Genomic DNA, 10308 nt, shown 5'->3' on the forward strand with positions numbered 1-10308 from the left:
CTCTTGAGAGCGGCAAGGGGGCTCGGCTGCGCGCTACGGGTCTCCCTGGCTCTGGTCCCCGGGAAGAGCCTCAGGGCCTTCGGGCTGGGACTGGGAAGGCCCGAGAGAAGGTCTGTTCCCCAAACTTTGCAGGCGGGAACCCTCCCCCTTTCATTTCCAGCACCCTTAGAAAGAAGCAGGATACTGTCAAGTGGGGGGCACAGAGAGATGTGGAGAAGGGGGCGTTTGCAAGGATGTGCTTTAGCTGAGAAAGAAAGGTGCCTCAGCTTTTTTTTTTTGGTTGGTGGGGGGGGGCGGGGGGGTTGGGGAGGTACCAGGGAAGAAGGATGGAGAAAGGATGGAGCGCGATCCTGCGTGTCAGCCTCAGCCGCGGACAGAGGCGGAGTGGGATGTGGCCCCAGGGTTACCCCCATGGGATTGGGACCTAAGGGATCTGACAACGTCCAGGGAGGGAGAGTCTGGAGGGGGAGGGAAGGGAAGGGAGGATTGCGTACCCGTAGCCGGTTCGGCGGCCCGGGGTGGGTGCTGGGAAAGGTAGGATCCAGGCGAAGACATCCATTGAGAGGGCTCCGGAAAGGGGAGAGTCGGCGCTCTGGGAAGCAGGGACTGCGTTCCGACGTGGCGGAGTGTCTGTTGCGATTGGAAAGTTGTGGAGTGCTCAGGGTGGCTGCTTTATCTGCTGAGTAATCGGCATCTCCGCGGTGCCAGCGCAGACCCTCTTCCCCGCAAAGTGGCGCGAACGCAGAACTGGAGACTTTGGTGCGCGGCCAGGGGCGGGCAGTCGGGCTGGGGTCCGCGGGCTGCGGAGAAGACGGGCGGCGCCCAGCTGAGGCGGTGTGCTCAGAGGGCCGCTTTGCAGAGGCGGTGATCATTCCGGTTCTCAGCGCTCCCCCGGGCAGCGGCTGGGATCCTAACTAAGCCTGTTCTCTTTGCAGCCTGGTGCCTTGGCAAAGGAAAAGGGCGCGCGAACACGCGTTCGAGGCGGGGCCGGAGAGGATCTCCTGGGCACCGCTCGCTGCCTGGCCGGCTTGCTTGCCCGCAGTTGCTCCCTCAGTCCTTCGCTCGCTAGCGCATCCCCTCCCACACCAGGGAGTAATTTTGGGTGGCGCGGGCTCCGTGCTCTTCTTGGCTGGTGGGAACCGTGTGCCCAGAAGAGGAAGTCTGGTGTGCCTGGCCCCTCCCAGCCCAGCGCCGATGAGTGCCAGGGAGCCCAAGGAGCTGAGGCTGGCGCTGCCGCCGTGTCTCCTCAACCGGACCTTTGCTTCCCCCAACGCCAGCGGCACGGGCAACGCGAGCGCCCGTGGCCCGGGCGCAGGAGGTGGCGGCGGCGGCACGTGCATCACGCAGGTGGGACAGCAGCTCTTCCATTCGTTCTCCTCCACGCTGGTGCTGATTGTCTTGGTCACCCTCATCTTCTGCCTCATCGTGCTGTCCCTCTCCACGTTCCACATCCACAAGCGTAGGATGAAGAAACGGAAGATGCAGAGGGCTCAGGAGGAATACGAGCGGGATCACTGCAGCGGCAACCGCGGCGGCACGGGGCTTCCCCAAGCCGAGGGCGGCCAGGCCCCAAACCAAGCAAAAGAAAGCCGGCTGGAGAAGCAGGGCGGGGACGCTGCCTTCTGCGCCTCATCCAACGCCTCTTCTTCCCCTGGCCTCCCGTGCCAGCGTCCCTGTGCTCCTCCGCCTCCACCACCGGCCCCCAGTCCGCAAGGAGCGCACACAGCCTCCTCCTGTTTGGACCCAGCTGGCGAGGGCCTTTTGCAAACGGTGGTACTGTCCTGATTGTCTAGCCCCTCTCCTCTTGCCTTCCTCGTTTCCAGCATCTTTGCCGTCCTCGCTCTTTTTCCTCCGGCCTTCCTCTTCCACGTTCCTGTGGCCTCCCTTTCCTCTTCCCTCTTCCCTTATTTGTCTTCCCCCTACTCTTTTTCTCCTCCGCCGAGGCACTGTGCGGTATTTGTAAATATTGGGCGAGGAAAGTCTCGGAAGAAGAAAACGCTGATAATAATACTTTATTATTAATATTTATAGTAATTATTATAATATTAATTAATAACACGATCCAAGCGCATGACAAATCACATAAGTTCTCATTGTCAGTGAAGGATGCGTCTTCCCTCTCCACCCTGCGCCCCCCACAATATGGAGGAGAGACCGCACAAGCTACCAAACATGTAAAAGGCGTTGACCCCCTGAACAAAGGGAGTGGAGGGGGCCTGGTATGTTGTACATAGCTGTCAAGTTAAGGTTCAGTTCCCTTTCTTCCCCTTCACCCCCACTTTTCCTTCAGCTTCCCTCCCTTCCCCATTCCCACATTCAGCCGGACTCAGGCAATAGTATATTATAAAGAAAACGTAAACATTAAGCACCAGGACTACAAGAGGCCAGAGGCTGTCCCAGAAAAACGTTTATGACAGGTACCGCTCTCCAGTCAGCCCTCTTCTCACCTTTAGTTAACCATTCTCTTTTCCAGGACCAGGCATTTTAATTTACTTTTAGAAATGTCCCTCGCTGGCCAAGCATAAGTTCATTAAAAATCTATAACTGAGTTTTAAGAAGAAAAAAAGAAAGAAAGAGAGAAAAAAAGAAAGAAAAAGAGAAAGAAAGAAAGAAAGAAAAAGAAAGAAAGAATCTACTTCTTTAGTCCTCCCCCCACCCCCCCACCATCTGTACACCTTTGACTTGTGGCATTTTCAGGATTCACAGAGGATCCGGGAGCTGTCCAGACAGTTCTGGTGCTGAAATTGTCTCAGAACTGGCTATATTCTTTGGTTGTGCAAGTTGAGGAGGGGATGTTTTGGAAAGTGTTCTAGCTTTTTGTTGGTTTCTTTCCTCTTTTTCTACAATCGGGTTTGTGTGTACTATTGGTTTTCTTCTTATTAAACATTGCATAAGTTACCTTCTTTTGTAAAAAAAAAAATTAAAAAAAATAAATTAGGTGATGTGCAGTACTGAAAGTGCAGTATCTAACCAACCAGAATGTTTCAGTTTAATTTTTAGAACAAGTGCAACTTTGTTATATATTTATTATATTGGTACCAAATACAGAAGCAAACTATAATTCTGTACTACATCCTCCAAACTGTATATTCTTGTTCTTAATTCCCAGCTGTTGATATAATTGTTACCACTGGATAAGGAATTCAGTGGTGCAGGCCTGGCTTCTGCTGTTTCCAGAAGTGTTCTTTTGTACCTTACTCTGTAGTAGATTGTTATAAAAATATTATACATATGTTTTCTTATTTCTTTTGCAAATAACAGAACAACCACAACAGAAAACAAACAAATAATGGATGTGCAGGAATGCCATCTATTAAAACATGGTTAATATTTAAACAGTGCCTGTAGTCCTCCCTGCATGCAATTACCACCTGGAGGCAGTGGTGTGTGTGCTTGCTTGTACTGTATGTGTTTGGGGGTGAGACTGGTGGGGATGTTGGGCAATTTGGGCGACAGGACATGCAAATTTTAAAAGAAGTTAAATCCAGTAACTGCTTGTAGGATAAAAATGTTTGCAGCTTGTTTAGTTAGATATCTGTGCCTGTAACTGAGATGCAGCTAAAGAAGGGTTCTCTTTCTCTTTCTCAGTGTGGCTTACCTAACTTCATTGAATGTATGAAGAAAGAGTAAGAAAAAAGAAAGTGAGAGAAAAAGATCAATATTTTTGTTCTCTCTCCTAATGCCAGATAAGGCCATCTATGTTAGAAATGGAGTCCACCTATGGTTATTTACCACTTGTTTCCTTGGGTTGATGATAGAAGGGGCCAGAAGCATATTATAATCTTAACTATATGCAGGCATACTTTCTTGGGAACAGATTTGGAAAATGTATGAATGAGAATGTTCTACAGAAAGCTCAACCAAAAGAGATCTTACTAACCTGCAGGATGTAAGGCAAAATTGCCCCAAGTGCATCCCTCTCCCAAGTAACTAGTAGCTCTAGATTCTCTGTCTTGGTTCCAGGCATATGTGCTCTTATCCAGAGAAAATAGTACCTCTGAGGTTTTAGGTCATCTATTAAATTGCCCAAACTCAATCTACATCTTTTATAAAAATAATTTAGTAACCTAAATTTTAATCACCAGTTAGATATCCACTCAAGGCCCTTCCTGAAGCACAGAGGATCATCATTTTAGCATGCTGTGTTGTAATATTAAGAAGACTAGGTGTAATCTTTGAGTGCAATATATTAAACAATGAACCAGATTCTCTCCAGTGCCTTAGTCACTTCCTAGTAATAGGTAAAAGAGTGCATTAACTCCCTCAGGCCACTAGGGAATCCTTTAGTACATCAGAGCTCTACATTGTACATCAGAATGACTAAGGCACTGTGAAGAAGAAAGTCCATTAATTTTTGTAGCTTACCCTCATCTAGCTATAGCTCTTTAATACCTTATTACAGAATGACTTTTGGACTTGAAATTTGAATAGAATTAGGGATTCAGAAGGGAGCTTCCTCATTTCCAATGAGCTCCACTAAGTGCGTGGATATTACTTTGTCCCCCTTATTTGGTGCACTTTTTACAGTGAATAATTTCCCATTTTATTAAAGCAATAAGATGTTCTGTTGTGAGCAGTGCTGGATGATGACTCCATTTCCTTGGTGCTGAAGCTACTCATACGTTTTGCCTTATGAATCATAGTGCATTCAAGGCATGCAATAATAATCCCTTTTCAAGGAGCAGCCTGTACACTCTAGGGGGTAATTATGAAATCGTTCTGTATAATTTTTCCCCAAAGGAATAGAGGAAACAGGAGAAATAAAAACATTATGTATATTGTTTTTAAAAAGATCTTGATACCTCTAAACATAGGTACACATCCATAATATATTCTTAATGTACCCCTTTAAATATGTATGCCTTTCTCCATTAATTGACTATGGCTTAATATTTTTAATAGTGCTATATGTAAAGATGATGTGATCTGTGAGTCAAATTTCATGCTGAGTTAATATTCTCAGAACTCTATAAGCTGGTGGTGTCACTTGAGGTTTTTTATGAGATAGGGAATTATGAAATTCTAGTAATGTCAGTCCCCACACCAAATTATTGCAATAAGCACATATCCAAGCAATTTGCACAGAACCTGTTTAAAGCATTGCTTGTTATAGAGCTCAGTTGACAGTCTAAGGAGTTTGGGATGCTATCAACAGGGCATTTTGTATTTCATTTTATATGAAACAAAAAGCAATCTGGAAGTAGACAAATTTATTTTAAGGATTTTATTCACTGATGTCCCGTCAAACTAATTGCTTCAAATCCCTATAGCTACAGCTCAACTTCTGCACTTGCTATTCAGTATTCATAAGGTGGCATGCTTGATTCTTATTGTTTTTAAAGGTTAGAAAATTGGAGAGAGAATACCATTATGTCAACTGTATAGGACACTGAATCTTAAAGATGTAGATGGATATAATCTTTAGAATTTATATACACCCATAGATATGTATTTATATATGCATACATTTTGTACAAATTTACAATGGACTTTTTGTATTCTCTTTTCTGTCATTACAAGAATGAGATGGAAACCAAATAGTTGTTCCACCCTCTTATCCAGAGAGGATACTGAGAAGTCGGGTATATGCATGCACCTATTTCTTTGGAGTTAAATCTGATGACTTTCTCTTTATTTAATGAAAGGGGAGAGTCCTGTTTGACTCGGGGGAATTGGTAATTAGATAAGCTTCCTTTCCTTGTTAGTGACTCAGATGTAGCAAGATAATGAATTTATGACCATATCTATGTGGTCTGAATATCTAGATGGAAAGCAAAAATACCTAGAAGAGATTTAGGGCCATCTAGACCACAAACCTGAATTGTGGCTCGATTTTTAATTTTCAACATATATGTGGTGTGGAGATACAACTTATATCTGCATAGCTAAAGGTAAAGTGAAAATATGACCATTATCTCTTTAGTTTGATAAGTAGTTTTTGGAAAATATGGATAAATTAGCTTTAAAAAAACCCTTTGGCATCTTATTTTTTCCATCATTTCTATCTATATCAATTGAATTAATTAAATAATAGTTAAAACTCCATTTTCCATTGTGTAGACATGCTTTAACTACTTTTATGTGGGTGACAGTTGAACAATTGCTAGCCGATATTATGTGGAAGTTATAGGTTAAGTTAGAACCAGAAACTTAACCTGGTCAGGTTCCTCAGGTCCATTCCCATGTGAATCTGGACTTTGAGTCTAAATCTGAAAAGCCACTTATCTGAGCCACCCTTTTTTAGAACTAGTGTTTGTGGCTCATATATGTTTTAGTTTACATTAGAATAAATTGACCTACCTATTGAGAGGGTATTTAATCATTGAATTGAACATAAATCTTATTCTGATTTGGTTTTGATTTATTTGATAACATTTGAGAAACAGCTTCAATGGTTTGAAATCAATATTTATTAATGTCACCAACTTAATAATACAATTGGTGCCATGTAGGAATGCTTAGCTTAGAATAAGAATTTAATTAGCTTTCATTGGGAACAATATCTTATCAGGATGGTCTTACCTGTATGAGGCAGGGGCATGTGATTTCACTGGTTTTTTTTTTTTTTTTCCTATAGAGAGGTTAACAAGCAACAATAATGATGATAACAAGACCAGCAACAGAAAAAAACTGATTTTGGAACTTGAGTATATCCAACAGACAGAATAAAACAGATACCAGAATTTGTGGAAATTTTGTTCTGCTTTTCTATCAATAAAAGAGTTTTCTTGTTAATTGGCTTTTTGGACACTATTTCCTTATTAACTTAATTTTTAAAATAGGATTACAAAATTATTCATTCTATTACCCCCAGATGCTCAAAGGAATTTTTTTTAATTCCATTACTCATCTGATCTTCCTCACAAACAAACTACATGTGAGAAGTGGGCAGTGTATACATTTTAGAATAACCCAACAAACTGAGTCCAGTACAATAATTCAGCAATCCTTTTAAGCAGATGCTTAGGCTCTTTAGGTCATATGCTTAGTCTCTCAGATTTCCTCTCTCCCTGCTCGTGCTTCTCTAATATAACCAGATATATGGGGAAAGGATAGGGTTGACATGATTTTGTGGGAGTGGGGGGAAATGGGAGCCTCAGATTCATATAAATTCCTATGGATTCTACCTGAACACTGCTGAAAACCAGCTGATTGGGATTGCTTTCTAGTCTGAGGTGCTATTGCTCTATCCATTTTTTGTGCTGACATTCACCACTGCAGTCTTAGACCCCAGAACTTTGTCCCCAGGCTCAAAGTCATCATCCATAGGAATCTATACATCCTGCCCCCTGCCATCCCTGGGTCCAGCAGTGCTCTCACACCTTACCCCCTTCTTATAAATATAGAAAGTTCTGTGTCCTGCATGCCATGGACCTACTATTGAAAGGCATGTGTGCCACAGCCCAGTCTCCAACCATGGTCTTCTTTACTCCTAGGAGGTAATATTCTTTAACCTCAGCTGTTTGACTCAAGAGATGGATGGGTGTTCATTTAGCTAGGTCTCACAAGACTGACAATGAATCTACTTGCTCACTCCTTGATTATCCCTACGTTGACTTAATTAATTTAATGCTAGCTGGATATTCTCTCCAATTAGTTGTTGAAATCCAATCTCTTTTTCCAAGAGTACGTCTCCAAATAAGTCCCAGTCTTGAATTGATGCTGATAGTATTGGGCTTCCCTTTCCAAAAAGTTGACTCTATTTTTCAATACTTTGCAGACCAATAACAGGCTCTAGTAAGAACTTTTATTAATCCCTCTTTCCTACCTTATGTTGACCATCCTCTATCTGCATCCTCAGATCCTCTCCCTGAATCATGGCCCTGACACAGGCTTTTTAACTTTAGCTTGGAGGGTTATGTATATTACTCCATGTTACAAAAATTTGCTCCACACGGATTTTCAAAAATCCTGGGAAAACCCCTCAAATACACTGAGATGGCAAAAAGTACTCACTTTTCACATACAGATGTGCAAAGCAAATGTGACTACTCTATTTTCCTATAATTCATCCACTCTTTCTCATAGGAACCAACTGGCAGGGTAGCCCTTTTAAGAAAAATTTCAAACTCGCAAATTTTCTCTTTCCCCCCTGCTTCTTTCCAAGTTAGTGTCTGGGAATGACTTACATGATCACATCGTGACAGAAGAGGAAGGTTCCTCAGAGCTGTGCAGTGTTAAACAAATCTTTGCTTGTTTGAGCCGCAGAGTGGGCAGTCCAGTCTACTTCCTGGGAAGCAAGTTCCAGCTAGCACCCACCACTGTAGCCTATGATCCTAGACATTTTATATAGTCTCAGAATCTGAGTCTGCAGAGGACTTTTTGTTCCAAATGCAAGATCTTGCTGTTTTGCTGTGTTATAAGCATCTCTAGACCTCCTCAACTGGGACAAATGAGAATCTCTGGGTACATTAGTACATCCCATTTAGGCAATGGGAAATAAAAAGACTTCCAATAGGTGGTGCCTATTGTCACCACCATCATCCTAGTGCCACTGCCTTTCTATAGGAGAAAGGAGAATGCATTAGCTCTCCCTGGTAATGGTTCCTCCTAGCATAGCCAGGGAGATTTTCCAAACTCTCTACTCAAGTCCTCAGACTCTTTGAAACTGTTAGAATGCTTATCATTTGAACCCTCTCTATTGCTATTTGTCCCTGAATTAAGGGCCTTGGGAAACAAGAACACTGGAACCTACCTTCCTCAATTAATATTTGAATCCCTCCTTTCCCCCAAATTGGGCTGAAAGGGATAGACCTTTTCTATATAGTACCTTAAGGACTTCCTCTGGTATAACCAAAGGAGAAGGGATAGATTTGGGGCTTTTTGCTTTGTAAATGCCATGTCCTATATCCTGACTCCAACCTCACAGGTAAGTCTTAAAATGGAATATAGCATGTGGAAGGGTGATTAGCTTACAGATAAACAGGCCTACATCGGGAGGTACTTTGAAAACATTTTATTAGTTACATTTATTTACACAGAGCTGGTGTTTTCTAGTTGAATGGCAGGAATTCAGGGATGTCAGAAAGACATTATCTCCTCCCTCTACTTGCCAGTGTGTGAAGTCCCTAAGTTAAGAGCTTGGTTCCAGTGGTTTATGTTGTGTAGCCCGTCAAGCTCCCTTGAGACAGATCATAGTTGTCACCAGTATTTTGTGCCTCAATATGTATCAGCCTTTTCTAGAGATCCTGCAATAGAAAGGAGAGGAAGAAGTAAAGGTCCCTAAGTTCCAAAAGGGGCAGATATCATCAGAGAAGAACAAAGAAGGAGAAACTGGAAGACACTTCTCTACCTTTGCCATTGTGGGCTGGACCCCCTTCACCTGTCACAGTGTGTCCTGTGATTACGCCCTACATATGAGAATGTGGCCATGCTGTGGCAGGTTTATTTGCAGGATCCAGATTAGTCCCATTCTTAGCCTCACAGGTAGCTTCATTCCTTTGCTGCAGTTATACTGTCCTGTTTCTGACAGTTGTCAATCAGCCTGCAGTCCCCACTGTTTGGTCACATTCCCGTAGCTAATCCTGGCTTGACCACTGACAATTTTTGTTTTGAATCTGATTGATGAGATGATCTCTTTGAATCTTTCACTTCTAACATTTGAGAGTTCATTCAATCAACAGATATTCACTGAGAGCAAACTATATGCCAGGCATCATTTTTGGTGCCAAAAATACAGCAGTGAACAATATAGGCAAAATGTCCTATCTTCAGAGATTTCATTCTACTGGAGAGAGAAAATAAACAAAAGTCATAAGTAAATTATGGAGTATCTTATAGGGATGAAAGTGTATAGAAACAAAAGAGGAGGGAGGAGAGATAAGGAGTGTGCCAGGAGTGTTAGGTTAAGGTGGTCAGTGAAGGTTTCACTGAGAAAATGGTATCTGAGAAAAGACTTGAAGAAGTCTCACAAATTTATGTATGAGTTAACTGATGAAAGGTTTTTTGGCTAGAAAGAGTTGTAAAACCCATTTCAACCAAGGCCCTAGTTTTTTAAATGAGCAAATAGAGATTTTGGTTTAGAAGGAAGGCAAGAAACTGATGCTTACTGAACAGGGTATCAAACTGACACTCCCCAAGTAGGGAAGAGGGGTAAAATCTGTCCCGAACATTGAGGAGCTCATAGTCTAATTAACCAATAAATTTCAATTCAGTTCAGTTGTGGTAATAAATATATGTAAAAAGTACTTCAGGAGCACAAAGTAAGTAGCAGCAAAGTCTGTACGGGAGGGTTAAAAAAGGTTTCCCAGAGGAGGTAATACTTTAGTTAGGTTTTAAAGGATAAGTAGGAGTTCACCAAGAGAAAGA

The 10308-nt window shown here is 42.7% G+C and overlaps 1 protein-coding gene across 1 annotated transcript; it reads left to right on the plus strand.

The window, feature by feature from the left end:
* The first annotated feature begins 1194 nt into the window (after positions 1–1194).
* Positions 1195–1785, plus strand: C7H11orf87 (chromosome 7 C11orf87 homolog). The gene has a single exon (XM_060105650.1). It carries the CDS (start codon positions 1195–1197, stop codon positions 1783–1785), a length of 591 nt encoding a protein of 196 aa, XP_059961633.1.
* The last annotated feature ends 8523 nt before the right edge of the window (positions 1786–10308 follow it).

Source organism: Mesoplodon densirostris, chromosome 7 (assembly GCF_025265405.1).
Source record: "Mesoplodon densirostris isolate mMesDen1 chromosome 7, mMesDen1 primary haplotype, whole genome shotgun sequence".
Taxonomy (NCBI): Eukaryota; Metazoa; Chordata; class Mammalia; order Artiodactyla; family Ziphiidae; genus Mesoplodon; species Mesoplodon densirostris.